General features: G+C 43.2%; 1 protein-coding gene across 3 annotated transcripts in view; it reads left to right on the forward strand.

Annotated features, from left to right (window-relative positions):
- Cd44 (CD44 molecule (Indian blood group)) overlaps positions 1–24610 on the forward strand; it is an 84877-nt gene extending 60267 nt beyond the window's left edge. For 2 of the 3 annotated variants that reach the window (XM_038331305.1, XM_038331306.1), the window contains 7 exons: positions 3312–3413; positions 5098–5187; positions 5972–6178; positions 8626–8694; positions 12887–12958; positions 14900–14978; positions 22835–24610. In XM_038331305.1, the coding sequence (XP_038187233.1) occupies positions 3312–3413; positions 5098–5187; positions 5972–6178; positions 8626–8694; positions 12887–12958; positions 14900–14978; positions 22835–23039 (824 nt within the window). In that variant the 3' untranslated portion in view covers positions 23040–24610. The remainder of the gene's footprint in view (positions 1–3311; positions 3414–5097; positions 5188–5971; positions 6179–8625; positions 8695–12886; positions 12959–14899; positions 14979–22834) is intronic. The other variant, XM_038331307.1, reaches the window with a different exon arrangement.
- The last annotated feature ends 203 nt before the right edge of the window (positions 24611–24813 follow it).

Below are 24813 nucleotides of genomic sequence, written 5' to 3' on the forward strand. Positions count from 1 at the left end.
TATATGACCGAAGCTAGTCATCAATTTTTGATGATCCTCCTGCCTCACTCTCCTGAGTGCTGGGATTGAATGTACTATCGTGCCCAGATAAAGAAGGGATATTCTCAAAATTCCTTTCTTTTTTATGTACAAAGATTTCAAAAGAAACAATAAATAATGGAATCAATGACTATGTCCATGATAGATTCAAAGATAAATTTAGGATTTGGTAGACAATCTAAGTGGTGAAAAAGATTGGTGAGTAGTTAGTAAATAAACAGTATAATGACTCCGAAAACTTCAGTTATTTATTATTGCCTGGTTCAGAGATAATGTGGTTTTGAAAGATTTAGGATTTAGATCATTCTTGGCCCTCTTTGAATGGCTATGAACTTAACAGATAAACAGTTTGCACATGAGACAAAACTCCTGTTTTCCTAATGCCTTCCATTCTTATTTACATACAAGTCATTTAAAAAGAGAAAGCAAAGACATTAGTGACAATATGCAAGAAAGGAAGGCAGTAAATTATTTGACTGATTTTTATATTTAAAAGCAGTTTTCCTTTATTGTGACAGCAGCAACCTGCTTGACAGAAGCACCAAGAATTAGTAGCTTCTGTCCTCTTAAGATTCAACAGGTAGAAGACTGTATTTCCACTACATTCAGGAGTAGAATTACTTTTGAAAAAACAATATATTCTTACCACAAAAAAATGTAACATTCCAAAATAACCAAATACAGGGTTTTGTAAATTTTTTCAGAGAAGTTTCATTTATTTGTATTTTCTGAATATAAATTGTCAGCCATAGGCTCCACACATATCTGACTGAAATACATCCTATTAACGCTGTGAATATATCTCCATATTGAATAACTACAAAATTATCTCCAAAGTAAATCCAAAAACTTCTATAGTTACCATTTTAAAAGAAATTCTATCTTATCTTAATATTAGTGAACAGATACCCAATAAACAGCCATGTATAAGGTATGCACTAGACATGTAAAACATCCTGGAGACAGAAGGATGCATTATTCATATTCATGATTGAAAGAAACTTCAAAGTCAGCAGACAAAAGAAAATACTTAACAGCACAATAAATCTGACAACATGAAAACTCTTATTTTCAATATTGAACACTAAAGAAATCTAGAGGTCCCCACACCTCCCACAGACCATTGGAGAACAAAGAACCGAAAGCAATTTTTCAAAAAAAAAAAAAAAAAAAAAAAGCAAAGACTTGGCTAGACAGAAAAGAGAAGTTAGATGGAGGAGTTTTTGAACAGGAGACGTGTGTGAACAGATCCATAAAGGAAGAAAAGCAAGGGATGTGCACATCGCTGTGAGTGGATGCATGTGTCCTAAGAGAGAGAGTGTTAAAAATGCTAGGCTGGGGCCATTTTGTTGAGTTACAGAGGTGCCACAGCAAGACTCAGCACACAGTTTGAATTACGTACTTCCTGGGGGTGGGACTCTGAAGAGACCCATGGTAAGAAATAAACAAATAAAAAAGCCCAGTAAAAGAATTCCACGATTATCATTAGGTGCCCAACATGAAGAAGAGAGAAAGATTACATTCTATATATCCAAGAAAAAGGTGTTAGGTCTCATAGGCAGTTTGCATATCCAGAAAGGATCTCCAGCTGGACTATAGGAGGAATTCTGGTGGTTAGATAACGTCCAGCATTCCTCTGGAGCTTGTGAAACCAGTTCCCATCTGCCAAAAGGAGTCATTTCCCTCACCTCTGGCAGAAAGGACATATGAGTCCTCATTGACATATACCTGTGACTGCATATCAAAGCCAATGTTGGCCTCCAAGATCCCTCAATCACAACTCACAAATGCTTGTTACAATATTCTAAGCCCCGCCCCCATGCCTGTCTCCTGGCTCTTTGCTCTGCACAGCTAATCTCCCTCCTCATATTATCTATTTCTAACTCTCACTCTCTTCTGCTCTCTCGCCGTCTTGTTATGTCTGCTATTCTCTCTTGTTCTCCTTCTCTCCTAGCCCTTGGCATGTCCAGGCTGCCGGCAATGGTTAATCTACTGTTTTCTCTGTTTTTCGCTCTTTGCTCCAGACTCTTTCAGATGTCTCTGGCTCTTCTCTCTCTCATATCTACAATGCAAACTTTATCCATAGCATAGAGTGGTCACGCTGGCAATTTCTTTACTGTTTCCACACACATACAAGACAGTTAGCTTCTGTCATACAATGACATAATAGCTCTCCAAGAATTCTATTTCCAAAAGGAAAAGTGAAGCAAGAGTGGGAGCAGGCCCTCAGTAGACACGGCCTTTTTCTGGCAGGGTAGACAATTTGAAATTTTGAATGAAGGGTGCTGGCCTTTCTTCTTTGAAATCCTGATGGCAGAATCAGCCATGCTATTTTCTCTAACAGGGGTCTTGTCTGTCTTTGCTTTTAGCATGCAAAGGCTGGAGTCCCAAGGTGGGTGCCCCATATCCCAGTACTTCCCACTGGAGCCACTTGGAATTGATTAGATCTCCCCAGAGGCAGTGGTGTGGGTGGACTGAGAAAATTGTAGAGTTGGTAGCATTGACAGTGTTTATGGGCTGTTGGGTCTCTGTTTCACTCTGCACTTGTTATTCCAGCCCACCAAAGATCTGTGATAACCATCACAAAAAGCAGCCTTTTTAATTACTTCAGGGATATTTCGCACCACTGAACACTATAATCATAATTCCCAAGATACTTATTTCTTGTATTTATGGGGAAAATGAGTCTTGTTTGTCTATAGGTACTTAGTTGTCTCAACGTAGTTATATTGAGTAATGTGTATATGCTTTTGTTTGTTCCTATGTTTACTTTCTGAAGCAAAATACAAAAGAACAAAAATAACCAAATAAGGGAATTCAATGGCTGTTTACAAACTTTTTGTAGGTGTTGTTTTGTTTTGTTTGGCCTGGTGACAGCAGGAAGTGACAAAATGATGCTTGTCTGTGCTATTTGGCTCCATGTGTCTAACTGTACTTGTCGGCCTTGGAATTGAGCAATTTGTACATGGGTTACATTTCTGTTCCTTTGCAAAGACTGTGAGCCTCATTGTGAGCTCATGTAACTTCCTTCCAGACTAAGCAAAACAAGCAAACATATATGTGATAGCTTTTGTATAGCTCTGCCCTGAAATGAAAACCACGTATATTCTGTGGTATTCTTGAAGAAGCAATCATTTTTCGCAGTTCTGGACATGGAAACTTGTTTCTTTCCTCTTACCAGGCTGAATGTATTAATTACTTAGCTCTAAGACAAAGGGCCCTCAGGCAATGGCATAGGGAATAAGGCAATAACACTCGTTTAATTCCTTCAGATACAGACACCAGCCATAGTACAACCCTTCAGCCTGCTGAAACTCCAAATACTCATGTGGTGGAAGATTTGAACAGGACAAGACCACTTTCAGTGACAACTCGTAAGGATAATGACACTCAGCTCCTTTGTTGGCCTGTCTTCCTACTTCACATCTGCTGACACTGGTCAAGATGTCACATTTGGTGGTAGAATGGTGCAGTCTTTGCTAGGTGGTTCGGTTCAACCGGGGGTGAATCTGTTTTCATTGTCTGTCTTTCTCGCAAGGGTTCTTTAAACCTGACTTTATCTTCATTCACGATCCCCTCCTGAGTCGATGACTTTTTATGAATGAAAGGATATGGAGGTTTAATTCGTCTCCATTTTTTCTTCTCTAACCCTCCATATGAATTACACCGATGGAAACCATCACTAGTAGCGTGGTCTGTCTATGTTTTAATAGACTTTTTGGATTCCACTTTTTACCCAGTCAAGGAAGGAGAAAACTTGCTTCCATAAGTGTGTAATATGAGGACCAGGTCATCACAGTGACTAGAGAAATCTCATTTAGCTTTGAGAGGAGGAGCAAGGAATGTTGTTAATAATTGACCAAGGTGGTAGAGCCCTGGGAATGAAAAAGAACCATTTGTCAACATATTTTCTATCATTAAACATCTGCCAGGAAGAAATATGAATTTTTTAGTACCCTTAATTTTCACCATGTGTATAAGGATAGACCAAGGATCAACCCAAAGTCATTTATAAATTCTTGGCAGATTATCAAAGAACTCCCCAAACTAAGAAGGCCTCATTTCACTGCTTGCTACACATAATGGGCAGAGTCCTTCATAGGAACCCTTTAGGCATCGGAAAAAAAAGCCAGCAGGCATGTATTGACTGCCACCAATGGAAACAGCAGCGTTAGGCAACAAAGCAGACATATACAAGCCTATAAACGGCCCTTGCCAAAGCTGGACTTGTATTTCCATTTGTGTTACTGTTGGCTTTTGTTCTGGGGTTGGGTTAAGGATTTTGAATGTCTCTTTCTTTGGTGGTGGACATGGCTGATGGGTGTGTTTTCTGGAACCTTTGCACCTGCACCTCAGAGGTCAGTCAGTGCCTCTCTTGGAAGAATATAAAAGAAAAGAACTCAAAACTGTCAAAGTGATTTCAGATATGGGCCATGATTCAATCTCAAATTGATACATGTCACTGAAGACCCTGGGTTTGCCCAGGCAAGCATCTCTTTGGTGCAGTGAAGAGAAACCCTGTTACAGGCAAGATCACAGCCCTGCTAATAAAGTCATCCCTAAAATGCAAGGCTCTCTACAAGGGAGTCATGTGTTTTCTTGTAAAGTTGCTCTGAGTTAAATGATGCAGATGGGATTCTTCTTTTGTGTTCACAGACACACTGCACGGCGCTGTTTTCTTTATAACATCTTTGTCTACAACTTGCCAATCTTGGTGGTTGAGGGAAAACTGAAATTACCACTCCCCTTTTTGTGTCTCTATGATTTTTGTTTCTGTAGGGTCTTTGGTGCAGTTGGGGCAAGGTGGTCCAGGGAGGGTAAAGTTTTGGCTTGGGCTTCACTCTGGAACTTCACTGAGAGACAAAGAAGCTAACTAGGGACAAAGTATAATTTTTCTGTTTGTTTTTTATCAATCAGCAGATGATGTAGGGCACAAATATAATTTTCCCATTGTGTCTGTCCAATGCTAGATCCTATAGCTAGATCATTCTTGTTGGTGGGCAACATCCTTGTAGTATGGTTCGTAATTAACACTAGCTTCATCCCTCATTGAAACAGCACAGAGTCATTCTCAGAAAGTCTCTACATCACATGGAGAACTGGAAGAAGACCAAGACCACCCAACAACTTCTATTTTGCCATCTAGCAGTAAGGATCATAAACCCCAGCTGGGTTTGGCTGTTTAGCAGAAATCAATAAGCTATGGGTACTTTGTGGTATCTTCGGTGGTGGTACATCCATTGCTCATTTTTACATTTTAATTTTAATAAAAGGTGTGTCTGGTGGTGGTCTCTGATTCTTCTGCTTGTAGACCTTTTAGAAGCCATTGTACATTAGGTATAAACTTTTCTGCTGAATTGGTTTTAAAAAGTGATGATTATTTCTATAAGATTTTCTTGAAATCCATTATATTAATACTATCTCCATTTTGTCTTCTGGACCACAACGCATGGTACTGGTGACTTGAAAGCAATGCCCTTCTGGCACAGAAAAGAAATCAAGTCAGTAGACTCAGGTCTTTGGGATCTTGAGCTTGTTATTCCAGTTGCAGACAGAATGGTTTCATCTTTTCCTTCAATAGTTTGCTTCCACTTCATCCTCAGAGGTGGATCAAATTGAGAAAAAAAGCTCAAAATCCTGTAGTACTTGAGTTGAGTTCAAGGTCATAATGGGATTAGCTTCCCCTTGATGACTCAGACAAATCTCATAACAACTGCATCTTCTGAGCAGTAGTCACCAAAACCTCTTTCTGTTGCGTGCTATCCGGCTGCAGTCTTTTGTCAAATATTGGTTTTGTTCAGTACCATTTGCTTTTGGTCTTGGGGGACAAGTAGAAAGATGTGTCAGCAACTTTCCCTTCCGAAGACAAGCACATGGTGGGTGGGGACCATCCAGGTGTGGGCTTGTCATTGACTCCACCTCCACCACGCAGCTAGGAGTGGTGGTAAAGACGGAAGAAGAGGTCCAAGCTTTCCCAAAGACACAACTACTTCTCTGGAAGGCTACACCCCTCATTATCCAGACACAATGGAAAATGGGACTCTCACCCCAGTGGCCCCTGCTAAGACTGGGGTCTTTGAAGAAACCGAAGTGACTGTTGCTGCAGACTTCGACTTTAATGTTGATGGCGCCTTACCAGGTAACTTGGCCATTTGTCATCTGGTTTGCTTCTCTGGAGAAGCAACATATCTTTTCCTATTATCAGGGATATTTTCTGTGCAGGTTGCGATTAGATTACTTTGTGCCATGGGAATGGTTTTCATCATTGGCCATCAATTCCAGTGCCAGCAAACTTGGGTTTATTTGAGACAAAGCAAGGCTCCCGTTTCTCGGTATAATCTCCATTTAGTTTTTTGTGACTTGGTTCTCGTGGTAGGTTTTCTCACTTTGTCTTTTCTTCATTTTGCGATATATTAACTTGGGTCATGTGAAACTGATATCTTCGTCGATCGAAATAGTAGACTATTAGCAATTTCATATGATTCAGCTAATATATTTTGCCAATTTAGCAAAGCTATACCAAACATTCAAATGACTTTCATATACTGGTATCTTTCCTCTGACATTATCTTTCATGATGAATCATGATGAACTGATTCATTCCATTTCATTTTTTGGTGATGGGTTGGTATGTAAGTCTTTTCTACTTGCAGTATGCTTCAAGGTTCATGATTTATGGTTAATAAACTGGGATCCTCACTTTTTTTGTAACTGTAAACATATGACTTACTCAACCAAGTCTGACATGGACCCAGAATGAGACCTTTCTTTCAAATAAGCAATTCTTTCTACTTCTCTTCTTTATTTCTTTGTTTGTATTAACAAACTAATGGTGTACAAAGGGGAAGTGCTTTCTGTGGCTAAAAAGCTAGAATCCCAATCCTACTAGTGCCTATAGTCCAGGTACCTCTTACCACTCAATTGCTAACACATTAAAGATTAATAACCTTAAATACACACACACACACACACACACACACACACAATTTGTGGAAAGCCCCTACCTCCTTCACTCTCCCAAAAGACAAGAAACTGATCTCACAAGAATCACATATGCAAAACAGATGGTAGTGCTGAGGTTCTGATTGACGGGGGAAAAAAACCGGGATGGCATATGTGTGGCATATTTCCTTTGGCTTCCTTTTCCAGGGCTTCAAGAAAAAGAGCTTTAAAAATATCAACCTCAGCAGTTGGCAAACCCAAGCCCCCTTACACTCTGAAGGCTTTTGCTTAGTGTCCTTATTAGTAACCTTATTTTCTTCATTAAAATCTCCAAGTGCTATTGTTAGGTTCCTGCAGAATGAATCAAATTTAGGAAGGCCACCCTGTTCTCATGCTAAACTGGTCCCATCCATCGATCAACTTAAAGGATTTAAATTTGAAATGGCAATCTTAGTTATAGTTTCTTAGGTCGTTTGCAGAGTCTAGTTGCCAGCAAATAAAATACCTTCTACAGAATTAATACGCACACGCGCTGATCCCGTCTGATCGACATAAGAAAGGTGGTGGTGTCTGTATGTCCTTCCGTTCTCTGTGAATCCAGGGATTCATAAACAGCCTGATCCTTACTCCCTATTTTCTTCTAGAGGATTCACAAAGTCTATTTCTGTCTATACATGTTTCTCAATCTACGCACCTAAGGTAAAGCGCTGACCTATGCGATGGCAGTGGTGCTGATGGGCCTGCTGATGGTGATGGCTTTGGAAATGGTGATTTTGGTGGTGGGACTCTCAGTGTGGTGTTTCGGCAAGTGCTGTTGTCTGTTGTCATAACAGGAGCAGTTACTAGCAACCCTCTGCTAACCGGGAATGGCGGTGAGCAGCTCACTGTATTCTCCCCCTAGGCGCTTTTGTAATGATCTATACCAACATTAGGAGCTCTTGTTCTCTGTGCATGTTTCCCATATGCTGAACCTAAGATTTGATCTTTGGATTTAAATTCAGCCCTTCTTGAGTTTGTCTCAACTGAAAGTTTGCTGGTGATGGATATTTGAGAAGATGGGATCATGCCAAAGACTGTTGAAACTGCAGGTGTAACTTTTGAAGAAACGATCAGCGGGTATTGACTCTGATCCCCAGCTCTATGGCATCCACTTATTTCTCCGCTTCTTGTTTCACTTAAGTCTGGCCTTTCTCCTCTCTGGATAGTTTATGTTTCCCACATTCATGCCTAAGATTCATTTGCCTCAGACTCAGAGACACCTCTTTCATGGTGCATTTGCTGAGCCTAAGTATACCCATTTACGTGATCATATTTCAGTATCGAAACTCTTGTCCAAGCTAAGAAGTGTCCAGCTCAAAACCCAGCCCCACGAAAGCATCGAATATTTTCCTAGAATATTCTTTAGCTCTGCTATTGGATTTCTACCCACACCATTATTTTAGTGGTCCTCTAAAACAGCCTGCGCTGCCTCAGTTTCCTTCATTTTGATTAAGGCTCTAGCTCACTCCTCAGCGTCTTAAAGATGAGCGGTGACTTCTTGGTTGTTAGCAGATGCTGGCTTTCTGAAGACACCCCCCATGGAAGTGAAGATCACTGTGTGTGGACACACAGTGCTGACCTTTTTTTTTTTGCCTATTATTCTAGAAGGCCGAGACACATCCATGGACCCCAGGCATGGTTCTGACACTGTGACATATGGATCCGGATCAGCTGGTGAGTTTGAAATGTTTAGTCACTTGCTATTATAATCTCCCAACCTGATGATTGCTAATGAAGCGTGAGTCATTGTCCCTAGGGAACTGTCTCACACTTAAAAAAAGAAAACCCATGTATTTTCAGCCACAGGGAGGGCTTTATTAAGTCACTCTGCTGGACCCCACCCTGAAGTTTCTGATTCAGTAGTCTGGGGTGGAGCCCAAGCATTTGTATGCTTAGTAAATTCCCAGTCGCCCCGAGACTGCTGGGATGGGTACCAGGCTGTGAGAACCAGTGCTCTTGAAAAGGAGCTTCCATCTGTCAAAGTCTGAAAGACTTGATGAAGTTCTTCCATGCTGTCTAGTGTTGTGTCAGCTGGACACAAGCTAGAGCCATTGGAGAGGAGGGAGCCTCAACTGAGAAGATGCCTCAGTAAGATCTGGCTGCAGGCAAGCCTGAGGACCATTTCCTCAGTGATTGATGTGGGAGGGGCCCCCATGCTGGGGCTGGAACTACTACTGGGCTGGTGGTCCTGGATTCTATAAGAAAGCATACTGAGCCAGCCGCAGAGAAGAAGCCAGTAAGCAGCAATTTCCTCCATAGCCTCTGCATTAGCTCCTGCCTCCAGGCAGGTTTGAGTTCTAGCCTTGGCCTCCCTCCATGGGCTGTGATATGTAAGCTGAATAAACCCTTTCATCCCCAACTTGGTTTTGGTTATGGTATTTCATCACAGAAATAGTAACCCTAACTAGGACAACCCCCATTTAACATTGCCCCCATTCAAAAGTCACTAAGAGAACCCTTTCAGCATAAAATAACTCATGTTTGATTCGCATCCCTCTACCTAGAAATCGAGCAGGATGATCACAGGGTCAATGTCTTAGCTGAAAATCTTGAGATATCGTCACAGGGTACCCTTTAAAGACCACATGACAGAATGAATACCTGGAAAGTGTTTAGAATATTCCTGGCAACATTTGAGGATTTACTGTGTGCCAGAAAGACTAAACAAAACATCTCATTTGTACATTGAATTACATAAAACTGATATTTCAGTAGGGTACGCATACCCAATGCCAGGGAGTTTAGAGCTCACTCTCTATTAACTCATCTAATTACCTTGCAAACCCTTCTATAATACATGAATATACTCTTATCATCTCCTTATTACAGATGAGGAGAAGAAGGGAAGGTATGAGAAGGCAAGCACCTTGCCAAGTTGATATGACCAGAGAGTGGTGGAGCCAGGTTTCAGGCCTGGGGTCTTATATTGCCTCTCCTAAGTCTGGTCTGGAAGAAAATTCCATAATGACCGTAATTATACCAAATATGCGTTATTAAATAGATTGCTGTTGGCCATGACTCAGATCAACCCCTGAAAACATTACTCCAGGCAGCAAAATCTGACACGAGGCAAGCTTACTTCTAATCCCTAATGCTGGGGTTACAGAGAGGTTCTCTCAGCACTTCCTACCATGAGTTCCTGATAATCACGAATCTACGTGGTCCATAGGAACCAGGAAATCCACTGCTGTGGGCTTGAGTTGGGGGCAAGCGCTGCCTCCAGGGTTCAAGCAAATCTGAGGATGGATTTGATAACAGCCCTTAAATGTAGGAGCTCTGGCATTTAGGGCTCATTAATAATTACCCTGAAGTAGAGACAGATGTTTTGAGCTCACTGTGGTGCTTAGCATACTCGGTCATCTCCAATTTCTGTTTCCTTGTCAGTAGGAAGAGAGATCATGTTACCTACCTCAGCAATCTAGGCTTTGTGTGGAACACGACATATCGAGAACATAAGAGGTTATTATTTGAAGGTGTGGTTTCCAAAACCAAGAGACCCCTGCTACTGTGAGTGTAGCCTGCAGACCAGCCACAGAGATTGTGCACAGAAGCTTATGGAAAGGGCCTAATCTTGCCCTGTGCAGATACAAACTGGATCGGAGTCTGAGTTTATTTAAGCCCCTCCCCTTCAGCTGGTTTGTGTGCTCCACTCTCCACTGCCGTTCTTGCCGCCGTTAAAGCCAACGGTATGATCTCTGTGCCCATTTCTGTGGCTGGGCCCCATCTCAAAACTGGTGTGCTCAGTGTTCTGCTTTGCAGAACTCATTCTCCAGGCCTGTTCCATCCGGATTGGGTTTATGGAGCTCTTGGGCACAAGGGAAGCCTGCTGTCTCTGGCCCAACCTCTCAGGCTTTTGCTTGAAGTGAGAATCGGGTGGGTGGGAACTCGTCTTTTTTCCTTTGGCTCCTATGCAGGTGTCTGTTGTTCAAACGGGAGGTTTCATCTTGTGCACACACCTAGATCTTTCCTTGCTGGGAGCACTTCTTTGGAAAAGGAAAATAGATTATGATCTATTAATGGCCTCCCTTTCAAATATCAAAGGCTGCCGTGAGTCAGACAAAGGAGACCGGTGGGAGTGGCTACCCCTTCACAGAGGTTTCCAAGGTCACGGTGCTCTGGCTTGGGTGGCTGCTGTGCAGCACATGTGTGTGCACATGCCATGTGCACGCACAAACCTGCCAACTGCCCAGGACACTGGCAGGCGGGTAGAAAACCTACCATGGGTTCCTTTGAGATCTGAGAAGAGAGGCCACTCTCAGAACAGTGCCCGCGCTGTGGACACAGCACACAAGTTGCCTTGCTCCATTTTGTGGGAGCCTTAGCGAAGCAACAGACTGTACACACTGAAGCCCCCCGTAGGTGGTTGGACTCCAGCGCTCACTCTGCAGAGCCTAAAGTTTGGCTCTCTCAGAAAATATTTACTTTTGAGCCCCGTCTTCATAGACCATGAGCTAGCCAACAATGTCTTGCCTAGGTTTTGTTCCCTTTGGTGGCCTTCAAGATCCCAGAACAGGTTGCTGTTTAGTGGCAAAGAGTAAAGGAAGAAAGGAGACAGAACACCAAGAAGTTTCTTTTGAAATGTGATGTCTTTCTCGTTGTGAAAAGGCATCTGGATTCTGACTCATAGGCTTTCCGTCTCACTGTGCTTCCTTCCAAGCCGGGTTTTCTGTTCATTTCCTTTGTCTTTTAGTGGTAGAAAGCATTTATTTTCCTATTATGTTTTACTGTTTTAGCATAGACTCTATTAACCGTTCAGTTATAGACAGAAAAAGCCAGTGCTCACCCCTCCTGCCAAAAGAAAAAATAGTGTTCATATTAGTGCCTATAATATGAGTTCTTGTTTGCTTTCTATTGCTATAATAAAGATCACAGCCAAACCTTTCCTTGGGGAGGAAGGGTTACTTGGCTTTCAGGTCCTGAGTCATGGTCTACTGAAGAATGTCAGGGCAGGAACCAGGAGGCAGCGACTGAAGCAGAGGCCATGGCGGAATGCTGTTTGAGGGCTTGCTCTCCATGGATTGTTCAACCTGAATTCTCATACCACCCAGGGCCATCTGTCCCAGAGTGGCACTGCTTGGTGGGCTGGTCCCTTCCATAAGAATCATTAATCAAGAAAACTCCCCTATGAACTTGCCTACAGGCTAATGTGATGGAGACATCTTCTCAATCAAAGGTCCTTCATCACAGACGACCCTGGCTTGCTTGTATCAAGTTCACAAAAAACTAAGCAGCATAATGCATGTGATTCTTAGATTCACTTTGGACTTTCCGAAGTAGATGAATACATTATTTTAAATAAAGACGTTGTTTCTGGAGGTTTGGAGTTAAGCTTGAGATTTCATATTGGTGGCCTGCTCCCTAGTGATAGGATCCTGCTGGTCTACAGGACCACAGTTTATAGGCAAGGTCTTAGACAATATTGTAACTGCTCACAGCTACTACTATCATCTACTTCTTGAAGCCTCTGTAAGACTACAATGAAGGTGTTCCGGCTATGATGCTCATTTTATAAGCCAGAAAACAGAGGCTCCGAGGTGATAACTTGTCCTTGCCCACATTGCTAATAAGTTAGGTCCTAAACCCAGGATGGGCCAGCACTGAGCTCCAGTTCAAACCCTGTCCGTCACTGTTCCCTGCAACAAAAATCCCATTTGTAAGCCTTAGTGTGGTCACACCGAACTTTCTTGGGAGGCAGAGAGTGAGATGATACCTTCCCCTAACACTTTGTAAACGTCTGCATCTTGAATTTATTTCTAGAGTCTAGTGAGGCAGTGGTTGGAGGGTAGCCCGGGACAATGCTCTGGAAGAAACTCCTGGCTATACATTCCAAACTGGGGCTGAAAAAGCTCGTTGTTTTCCCTCTTAGGACACTCAAGTGGGAGTCAAGACGGTGGCGCGAACACGACTCCTCTACCTGGGAGGAGACCTCAGATTCCAGGTGAGTTTCACGCCGTGAAGCAAAAGTAAGATTACAGCAAGGTTCTCACAATGTCCTAGGAAAGACCTCATCAAATGCACACCTGACACCTCTTTGCAAGTTTAAGGATAACCAAAAATATGATAGCCCCCTTGTGGGAAAGAAGGAAGCCCTCTCTTTTCCCCTCTAGGTCTCTCGTGTCCTGGATGAGCTCACATGGAGGCCTTCCCCAAAGAACTGGTATGTCCTGAAGCCTCCTTCCCACATGAGTGATCAGCAAGAAGACCCCAGGGCAAACCCAGGTCCTTCCTATCTCAACCCAGCTTCCCCTGTATTTCTAGGACTAGAGATGTAACATGTAATTCTCTTTGCATTGGTGGACAGGGAGGAGACACGGGACCATCTGTGTTGGATTGAGTAAAAACACTCTTCTGCTCCCCAACCTACTTTTCCTTGAGGAACAGCCTGTTAGTTCAGCCGGAAGGAACTTTTTAGAAAGTATGACTTCTACAGGGAGGGAGCTGTGACATCTGACTGTCCCATGCTGCAAGATTTAGCCTTTGATGCAATTTCTTCTTTTAGCACGGGGTTGAAACTGAGCATATGCAAAGGGGGATTCCACACAGGAAGTTTCTCTTACTGTGGTAAATTACCCTTTCAACTCTTCCTCTGGGGGAGCTCCAAAGTGGCTTCGCTGTGGCCCTCCTCCTTTGTCTCAGCTTGCTGACCACCTGAGGAGGTGCAGGCAGGGAATGGGCAGGCTGAATTCAAGCAGGGGGATTCATCCCGCTGTGGTGAGGAGTATGGAACACTCAGTGCTGAAGGTCAGGCAGGGTGGGGGAAGAAGAACAGAAATAGCATCGTCCCTACAGTGTCCCTGCTCTCTTGAGGTGAGCCAAAGAGGACGCACAGTCTAATGGAGGAAAGCAGGACTTCCAAGGAGAAGCGGGCATGACTGACAAGATTCTCCTTCTTTGTCAAGCCTTCGTTTACTGCACACACCTGCAACTGAATTGGGTCAGCTTGTCAGTCTTACAGAAGCCTGAGTTTAAAACATGTGGACAATATTGCATTAATCCACAAGTGGTACATAATTATCAAATAAACTTTAGAAAATGCAACTTAGCGAATGGGTGGAAATGCAAATCACTTACTCTCTTCCTCATTACCCAGAAGTATTTAAGCTGTGGTCTTAACAGATGTTCTTCTTAATATTTTTTTTCAGAGTAATTTATTTCAAAACTGCTGTATGTGCTGTTTAGTTAACATTCTCTGTTGGTCAGTTCCACTCTCCGTGTCATTAAATATCTTTCCCTTGAATTATAACACATAACAAAATGGATGTATCTTAATTTATTCATTTAATATCTCATCATTGAACGTTAAGTCAGTTTCAACTTTCACGGTTATAAACAGCATAATGATGGACATCTTTACAGCCGTCTTTGAGATCCTATAACTTTTTGAACGTGTAACTTCTAAATCAGGAAGTCTGAGTATTTTGGGGTCTCTTAACAAGTGGAGCTGAACGACTGAAATGAGCCATAGAAATCTACCTTTACCAAACCATGAGAACGTCCTTTGCCCACCGATTATGATGCTCTTACATCGGCATGGAATGTTTCTGTCATGAGAAATATAAATTTCCTTTGATCTATTTAACATTTCACGAAAAAAAACCACGTACAGGCTTCAACAGGTTGTTTGATATGTTTTTGGATAGATTTTTCTTCCAGCAGGATTTGACTAACTGTTGATAAGAGATTAATACAAGAATCCTGTTGGATGGAACATCTACAGTCAAGATTGTCTTAGAATATTCTAGCTGTACCTGTTGGTCAGACCTCTCTGCAGAGTTGGCTGGGGTTTTTATTTGGAGCAGACCAATTTTTAAGTGGTATTTTCTATTCCATTGAGTATGTTTGTGCAGCTCATGTATGTCCTTCGGTTCATTCTTACCAGAATGGCTCATCATCTTGGCATCTCTCCTGGCACTGGCTCTGATTCTGGCTGTTTGCATTGCTGTCAACAGTAGGCGCAGGTAAGAGAGAACCCCTTCAGCTTTCCACTTTGAGGGGTATTGTGGAATTTGGGCTCTGATTGTAGCCTTGGCAGCCTTGGTACCCTGGGGCTTGTTAGACATGCCTGGTTTACAGCCTGACACCAGACTTCCTGCATCAGAGCTTGTAATTTAACAAGATCCCAGAGAATCCTGTACATGTCGTAGTTTAAGAAGCCTTTTTCTGTCCCATTATCCAGAGAAACAAAACATCAGTACCCCTCCTTTTAAACAGTGGTTGAATCTTACTGTTCTTAAATTTTCCATGGTTAAACCCTATGGTGACTAGCTCTGATAAAAGTTATGAAATACATCACTGGGAAGTCATATAAAGGTATATTCAGCCATTGGCTCATTAAACAAGCATTTGCTAAGTTTGTTCATGATTCACAAAATGTTTTATAACAAATTAAGAATTGGTTTTCTTCCTTTGACCATTGGAAGCTTGGGCATCTTCTAGAATCTTTAACCAAAGTTGGTATAGGTCCTATTTGTTTTGCTGTTTGTTTCTCTATAAGGATGTTATTTTTGTGTTTTCTTAAAGTTTCAGTTGAAGGGATTCAGGACATTGCCTAAGAAAATCTCTACCACAGTGAAGTCTCTGAAACAATGATGAATATTCGTAGGCAAGGGACTCTGTTCAGCACCACAAAACAGGCAAATGGGCTCCTCTCATCCTTGAAGCCCTTCTCTCCACCTTAACAAAGGCTTAGTATTTTTAAAGTTATTTAGGTAGTATATACATTTAATTAATTTATAACTAACCGCTCCAATTAGAAAACTACCTAAGGTGAAATGCAGGACCATAGTAACTCTAGCAACAGGAGATGTGAACTTTAATCCAGGAAACCCCCAAAATATCTAAGTCTACAGTCCTGCCCAGACACTTTAAAGATTTGTTGTTTTTTCCCAAAGTGTCTGCTACAGACACTAAGCTTTTTGTAAATATCCTTTGTGATTGCCTCATGAAAGGTTAGAGTCTTCTTGCTAAACGGAGTGGCCTTTGCCATGTCTCTAAGTCACCTTACAGCCCCCCAAAATGCTCAGATTCTGAGCCCTCTGGAAAGAATTATATATACACTTTATTATTGTTGTTGCTGTTGTTCAGAAACAATAAGTAACTATTTCCAGTGCCCAGCATAGTCTTTGTAGGCTTTCTAATCATCTGCAGAAACTGAGTAACATTGTTTTATCAGTGTTTGGAGTTAATGAAAGTACTCACTCAAGTCACGGTGTTGCTACCTATACTTTGAGAGCATAATGAAAATATTAGTCATGAGCACTGACCACATACGGAACCAAAACTGGGGAGATATTAAAGAGATCTCCTCTGGGCTCCTATGATGGGATAGAAGCAGGTTAATTTTCTGGTCCATTTAAATACGTAAGTTGGGGAAGCCTTTCAAAGAGTTTTGTTTTTATTCTTGTTTTCCCTTGGATTATTTTTGCTCAATTAAATATGAATTTCCTTTTGTTTGGGATCAGTCTTTGATGTATCACATATACAGTCCATAACCTTTGCAGATGTCACCTTGGTGATGTCGCTGATGCTGTTGATGTGGGGGGGGGGCTCCCTAAATATCTCAGCTGTCGCTGAGAGCAGTTGGAGTGTGAACATTGTGGCATCTTATCCCACGTGGTTCTTTGTTTCCTCAGCAGTAGAGTAAAGACCTCATGGCCTCTCCTCCTCTTGTCTCCAGGCCAGCCATCACCCTAGCAACAGGCAAACAGGGACAGGCAGAAGCTGGCTGAACCAGCCTCTCACCGGGAAAGCAGCTTCATGGGCGCCATAAATTACTGTGTCCTGATTTGATAATTGAAAACAGATTTGCCACGCTGCTGAAGGGTGGTTAACAGCCACATGTGCCCCTTCATGTGTGTTGTCTTCCTAAAGCTATTAGCCCACCTCTAATCCTGTTAGGAGACAGGGGCCTTTCTGCTTTGAGCCCTGCAGTTAAGGGAAATAGGGAACTCTATTTTCCTCATCGAGAGTTTGGTGGAAAACAAGGCCTCCAGAGGGGATTCATTTATTCAACAACATCCTTTGCAGGCTTTTGTGGCCGTTAGCTCTGATGAGGAAAGAGAGAAAAGGAAGACCATGTCTCTTCATTAAAAGTCTTGAGGCTTAAACGTCCCAGGGCCTCAGACCTACTCAGAGCTGGGAAGATGGTTCAGCTAGTAATGGATTGTGAACACATATGTGTTCCTGAGGTTCATGCCCCAGAACCTACATCAAAAGCTGATCGTGGTGGTATAAGCTGGGAAGATGGTTCAGCTAGTAATGGATTGTGAACACATATGTGTTCCTGAGGTTCATGCCCCAGAACCTACATCAAAAGCTGATCGTGGTGGTATAAGCTAACAATCCCAGCACTGGGGAGGCAGAGCCAAGGGTGTCTCCCTAGAGCTTGCTTGTCAGTCAGCCTGGCCAAATGGTGAGCTCCAGGTTCAGCGAGAGACCCTGCCTCAAAGAGTAAGGGGGAAAGTGACTCGGGAAAACACGCAACATCAACCTTTGGCCACTCTCACTCCACTCTCACGTGTGCCCAGGAGTCCACACGCCTGTGCAGGTACAACACATACCTACACACACACAGATACACACATGTACACACATGCTCACTAACACTCATGTACACACACAGCAATACACACATGTGCATATGACAGACCTGCACACACACACGCGCGCACACACACACACACACACACATCCTACCAGTTCCGTCTAGCTACTCTTGAGGACATCCTTGGTGCTTAATGCATCAGCCACAGATACTAACATCCAGGGTCCATGGCAAAGTTCTCCGAGAGCCACGGCGTCTTGAAGGTGCTGATGGGGAGGGGAACCGAGAGGTAGCTCAGGACATCTGTACCCTGCAGTCACCAGGCACACATGTGGTGCACACATACATGTAGACAAAGCACTTATACACATAAAATAATAAACAATATATATTTAGGAATGATACCGATGGTGGGGTATGATTTCATTAACCTTTCCCACCCTTAACATGGTCCATACCAACATTCCGTGATGCCTGCAAAAAGCCAAGTTCCTTGTGTTACGGCTTTCTGGGCTTTCTCTGCTCCCTGTAAGAGCAAGCTGCATCAGGAGCCCATTGGGTGGGTAGATATTGGATGAGGTCCATCAATAGCACCTTTAGGTGCCTTCTTCTTAAAGAATTTATCTAAAGTGTCTGGAGAGGAGGAAAACCACAGGGCCTTGCCAGAGAAGGCCTCAGAACTCAGACCAGTCTCCAGAGATTCTGCCCTGGCTGTGCAGAACAGGCCTCCTCGGCCTCTCTTCATGAAGATAATGGTATTCTTAAGGAACATCTCCTTAGGAATAAGTCCCCATGATTTGGCAAGCGTTTCCTTCTGTGACACCGTGTTCAGGCTCCATGTGACCTATGCTCATGTGAACTCATTCTGCATCCTAGTGCTACCCATGAGACTTCCTCCAGGGATGGCCACCTCCAGGCCCACCGTCTAATCAACAGCTATAGCCACTTTCGACTCATTCACTGTAGAAGTGAGATGTTTTCCCTTCAGGCAGAAATTCTATTTAGGAAAAAAAGGGAGTTGAAGGAAGGGTGTAGAGTAGCACAGGTTTCGCGTCACCTGGGCTACTGTCAGGAGAGAAAGGAACACACGGCAAAGCACTCAGCTGGGTGCTTCGAGGTAGCGAGACTATTAGCCATAAGGCTGACTTTTGTTAAAGTCAATTTGAAGAAGTGAATTTTAAGTTATGTTTTTTAAAAACTTAATTGCATGTAGGACTGGGCCTGGTGGAAATCCTAGCAAGCTGAAGTTGGAGGACTGTGAGTTTGAAGCCAGCCCAGCTGCATAGCAGGACCCCCTCTCAAAACAGACAGATCAAACAAACAAATGGACGCAAGTGACCGGTGGCCGCTTTATTAATGGCACAGTTCTAACACTGCAGAGAGAATTCAGAAACATCTGAATGGGTTTTCGGAAAGGAAAGTCACAAAATCCATTACCAACTTGGTGTTTGTGTAAGCTGAGATACATGTCAGGATGCTCTAAAAGATGCTATGTGAATTCAGTGCCCACCCCTCTGCCCACCATTTCCAGGCAATGCCCAGGGCTGGCTTGCTCCCTGCCTTGTGTTCTCTGGGTGCTCTCTAAGTGCTTGCAAGTCAAGGGAAGAAGAGTCAGGGATGGGAGGAGGCTGTGTGAGGACCTCTGGTTTCTAAGTCATGACTGTGACAATACCAGCTGAAGAGGGCACCGGACCCCGCTCTTGGATTCAGCCTAAGGCTCACAGACACTCTTCAGCAGCCATGTTTGCTGAGCCCTGTAACTAAGAAGAATAAAAAAAAATCAGAACAGTCTTTTAAAAGTGCTCGTTAACCTGGCCAACAAGAGCGAGTTCCAGGACAGGCTCCAAAGCTACAGAGAGACCCTGTCTCAAAAAAAAAAAAATAGTGTTCATTAACTCCCCGGAGCCCTCAGTACTGCATTGTTTCTTAGGATAAGCCTAAGTAACTTTTCTGAAAAAATTTAGGCAGATAGCAGAAGCAGAAATCTAGTGGGCAGTAGATCAAAACAGTGGGCATGTCTACATATCTTCTATTACTTGCTTTCAAATCGTTTTCTTCCCTTAGAGCAGTAGTTCTCAACCTATGGGTTATGGCTCCTTTGGGAACCGAGCAACCCTTTCTTGGGGGTTCACCTAAAACCATCTGCATATCAGATATTTACATCCAGATTCATAACAGTAGCAGAATTATGAAGCAGCAAGAAAATAATTTTATGGCTGGGGGTCAGCACAACATGAGGGACTGTATTAAAGTGTCACTGCATTAGGATGGCTGAGAACCGCTGGTTTAGAGTAACAGTCTGGTCCTGCCTACATGCTCAGGCATATTTTTATACATACAGAATTCTTTCCTTTGATTTTCATTCTACCTCACAGCTCTCCAGTTCATAAGCAAATGAGACTTAGTCAAGTTGGGCAATTCTCCTTTAAGAACACAGGCTATGCCGCCTGAGCGTTCAGAATAATACAGCAGTGTTCTCCAGGCTTTAAGTTATCTTACTAGCGCATAGAGGAAGACAGGTGGTATGTTGGGGTTGTTAGGGTCAGAGCCTGATCCCTGGCAGCTCTAGCAGCTGACTTACCCACCCGTTCCCAATAGACTAGCCAAACAGGCAAGCCACCAGTCACCATGAAAATCAGAGAACCGAGAGGTAGTCAGCATGGTCACACTGAGAAGAGGAACAAATAAAGCTATCCCATGACAACCCTTCCCCCAGTCAATCTTCAGAGTCCAGACACGAGGTTAAGGTTTAAATAGAGGGCAAGAGGTATGGACAGCTAAGCAATTCTGGTGAAGGCATGATCCGACCCCTCCTTGACCCAGCATCGTCTGGACTCCGGGCTGTCCTGCACTGCAGTTGTTACAAGGTATGAGAGCTGGGTAGAATTTCTATCCCAAAGACAAGTTTCTCTCTGGCCTGCCCCAGAATTCAAGCTTTTTCTCCCTGCAGGTATGAAATTCTAGGGGACCCTTTTTTCAACAGTTTGATAGCCCAGAGGAGGGGTGCCAAAGTCTCTATAGGATGTCGTCATCCCTGTCAGGGTGGTTACAGCAGAAACAGCCACTAGGGTTCACATTGTGTGGCTTTCATCCTGCTAAGGACTGCAGCTAGCACTTCCTGAATGCTTCCTATGCGCCAGGTTCCCTCCTGATTACCCCAGGTCTTATTTCGTTCAACTCTCATTGTTCAGTAAACAGCAAGAGTAGACTGTTGAGTTCCTGCTGTTTGAAGTGCTTGCCCCCATCCTGTGAGGCTGATAGTCAACAGCCCTAGGCTTGGAGAAGTCAGGGAGCTGCCTCAGGCCACACAGCTATAAGATCTCAGCACTAAGCCTTCTAAGGCCTTCACATGCCCCCTGCTGTGTCCAGCCCTCATCCCTTTCTTTCACTACTGGAACATCTTTCCTCCCAAGGTTCCCCACACCTGTGTTGGAAGATACAGGATCTACTCCCCATTGAGGCAGTATATTTTGACTTCCCCAAACAGGAGATTAAAGTTTGAGGCCTTGGCAGTCTTACAGGGAAGAGCCACGATCACAAATAATAGACGTTTTGACTCTAGACCTTAGAATATCCAGCAGCAAGGAAACCGTGCCAACTTCATTCTGTTTCCAAATCTTCGCCCTGACAGGGCCAGGCAGAGCCCAGCCTTTTCAGAATCTCAGCATCTGAATATGGACTCTATCGTTCTGACTTCTGTGATCTCAAGGGGGCCCTCAAAGTGCTCTGCTCCTCAGTTCCCCCTACTGCAAAATGGGAGCGATAGCTGTTTTAATAAGGTTATAGCAAATGACTTGTACTTTGCCTTGAATCGACCGGGCATTTAATAAGTGCTCATTTATTTTTCTCTCATCATAGTTATGAAGCTATAAAACTTGGCTTCCATTAGCCCTATCTAACTGCTATATACAAACCAGTGGGCAGGTTACAGCAAAGGGGAAACTTTGAATGGGGCTGCATGGGGCCAGGCAGTGCTATCAGAATCACAAGGCCAAGGTCAGAGTCACGCTTTCCTATAGAAGCCCGTTTCCTGCCTGAGAATCTTGAGTAGCATTACTAAGAAACCTTAAAGTGGCAACACATGGCTTTTCTTATGTTGGTACTAAACGTCCTGTAGCAGGACTTTGTAAAGGTCAACCAATCTTAGAAGAAACAAATCAATACGGCCTTGTCCTTCTGGAACAGCGCTGCTTTCTTATTCTCCGGACATGGCAGCGAGGTGTTGGCTGATAGAGGAAGTAGCGGAACTTTCTTGAATACACAGATCAAAATGATTTATGATCACAGTCGTTATGGTTTATCTGAGGCTGCGGAACTTCGGCGCTTCAGAAGCAAACATTTGCATTGCGCGGTACTGTGGGAGGAGAATCAGGGCACCAGAGTGAGATGGATCAGGATCCAGATCCTTGCATTGCTTGTTGACTAGCTGAGAGAGACTGTTGGATTTTCAGACCCCTAAATATTTCTTCAGCTATAAAGGGGATGGGCTCTAACAACAACTTTGGGTTTCTGGACTCCTGATTCTCAACATTGACTGCAGCAGAAGCCTCCACAGTGTATTGGTTTATTGTTTTGTTTTGTTTTTCCAAATACTACGGACTGAACCTAAAGCATTATGCATGCTAGGCAAGTACTCTACCACTGATCTTTCTATCCCCAGGTCCCTTTTGCCTTCTTATTTTAAGACTGGGTTTCAATGAGTTATCCAGGTTGGTCTTGAACTCATTTTGTAGTCCAGGAAGGCCTTGAACTTCTGATCTTCCGTTCTCAGCCTCCAGAGTAACTGCAACGATAGTCTGTTAACCTCAGATCCTGGGCCCACCGCTTTCTGATTTCTGCTTCAGGAAGCTGTAGAGTGGATAATTTCCATGTCTGAGAAGTCCTCTGATGCTTTGGCTGATAGACTAGGGACCTCACTTTAAGAAGTGCTGGCGTCAGCTGGGCAGCGTTGGCACACATCTTTAATTCCAGCACTTGGGAGGCAGAAGCAGGCAGATCTCTGTGAGTTCACCATCAGCCTGGTCAACAGTATGAGTTCCAGGACAGACAAGTAAACACTGAGAAACCCTGTCTCCAAACAAGCTAATGCTGGTGTTAGGTGTTAGGAAGACCAAGTAGAAAAGGTACCATGTTCAGTGCTTAGCACAGAGGAAGACTATGCTAAATTGTACTGGCGATCATGGTGATATCCTCAGTGAGTCAGTCATGATGATGATGGTTGGTTGATTGATTGTGCACCTTTTCTCATATGATGTTTTACAAACTCATCAGGTGTGGGCAGAAGAAAAAGCTGGTGATCAACAGTGGCAATGGGAAGGTGGAGGACAGGAAGCCGAGTGAGCTCAACGGAGAGGCCAGCAAGTCTCAGGAAATGGTGCATTTGGTGAACAAGGAACCATCAGAAACTCCAGACCAGTTTATGACTGCCGATGAGACCCGGAATCTGCAGAATGTGGACATGAAGATTGGGGTGTAGTGACTACCCCAGTAGCTTGGAAAGACACAAAATTGCTGACATGTCAATACTGGGAGCTGGGACCCTTCACAGATGCAATGTGCTACTGATTACTTTCATTGGGGATAGTTTCAGCATAAAATTTTCTATTCCTTATACATTTTTACAAAAGTCCGTTCCAATTTATGAAAACAGCATTGCTTTCTGAAACGAGGGCCCAAAGAATACTCCATTAAGAATTTGACTCTTCCAGTTCCTCCCGAGAGGCCTTGCATTCCCAGGGTATACTACAGATGGCTTCTATCAAATTCATATTCTTGGTCCCTATTGAACTCTTTCCCTACCCTAAGTTCCAGTTAATAGTGACCAGCTAGGGACTTTCCCCAGGGCTTAGAGGAATTGGTCTCTGGGAGGAAATTTGAATGGGTCCATATTGACTCTCCAGCAGTCCAGTCCTTGGGCATTGCTTTCCAGTAGGGTGGGAGATCAGGTGTACTGGTTACACACCCTTTTAATAGACTCCCCTCTCTGCTGGAAAAATTTCAGATGCTTCTGAGAGATCCCCAAAGGGTGATGCTATTTATCTATAGTAAGCTATTTATCTTTGTTTTTTGAAATATCAAACCCTGGAGGTCCTTTGTTCAATATGACTTCTTTTAGGTTACTTTGTCAGAAGCATAAGAGGGTATAAGTTGATTCATAATAAACATCTGTCCATCTTCTAGCTTGACCTTGTGCTTCAGTTTCTAATCTGCAAGGTCTGAGTCTTCATAGCGTATCAGGATGACTTTAGCATGGTCCTCCTAAACCCATGTTAGGGCGTCTGTGCCCAACTCGGGTTCATCCAGCTGAATCTCATAGAAGATCAAGGAAGGAAACATTGTTTTGTATCTAGGGTATCAAAAGGGTTTCTCTTCTATTCTGGTATCTGAATTGTTGATAGGAAAGTTTCGGTCACTTTGTGCTTTGGTGGCCACCTTTCTCTTTCTTAAAGGGCACATTAAGTTTCTATGTCCTACAGTTTTAGGGTCCTATTTCATAGAAGCCAATTCTAATAGTGATTTCACCACACAGTATGGTGGAGGCTTGTGACACCTTATAATAAAAGGAGAAGCCAACAGAAATTAAAGCGTAGACAGCGAGCCGTAGTTGGCATCACGAGGGTGTGGTGTACAACCCATCCCACTATTTCCATGGATGTGTTTGTTGACATTTTCACAAACAGTTGGTACTCAGAATGAGTTGCCTGGGAATCCCCCAAAAAGCCACAGGGCTGCCCACTACTAGAATCTTATCACCAGACAAGCAGGTTTATGGTTTAGCTATGGAAGAATGGTATTACCCTCTAACCTCATATTTTTTTTTTTACATACTGGGTAAGTGTTTTGTGGCATTTATTCATCTGCCAGAATGTCCCATTGCTCCTGGATCTTCCCAGGTTACTTGTAGAAAAAATTAAATCCATAAAGTAAGGTTTCCTGTAAAGTAATACTTCTTTTCTAAGGCTCCCATGATGTTACTGTTGACTAAGTTTATATGTTTAATATTTTTGTCAAATAAAAACAAAACAAGAGAAAAAGTTCCCATCTAAATCTGATTTGAGTTTATGTCAAGAGTGGACTCAGGCTTTATTTAAAGGTGATACACAGACTTTCCACCCCTCATTCCCAGCCTCAGCTCTTCCAATCCCCTTCCTGCCTCCTTCTGTCCCTGCTTACCTCTTCCCAATGCCATGGCTTCCACAAACTTCCTTTTCCTTCCTCCGTGAATGCTACTAGTCAGTTTCATATTTAGA

Source organism: Arvicola amphibius, chromosome 5 (genome assembly GCF_903992535.2).
Source record: "Arvicola amphibius chromosome 5, mArvAmp1.2, whole genome shotgun sequence".
NCBI lineage: Eukaryota > Metazoa > Chordata > Mammalia > Rodentia > Cricetidae > Arvicola > Arvicola amphibius.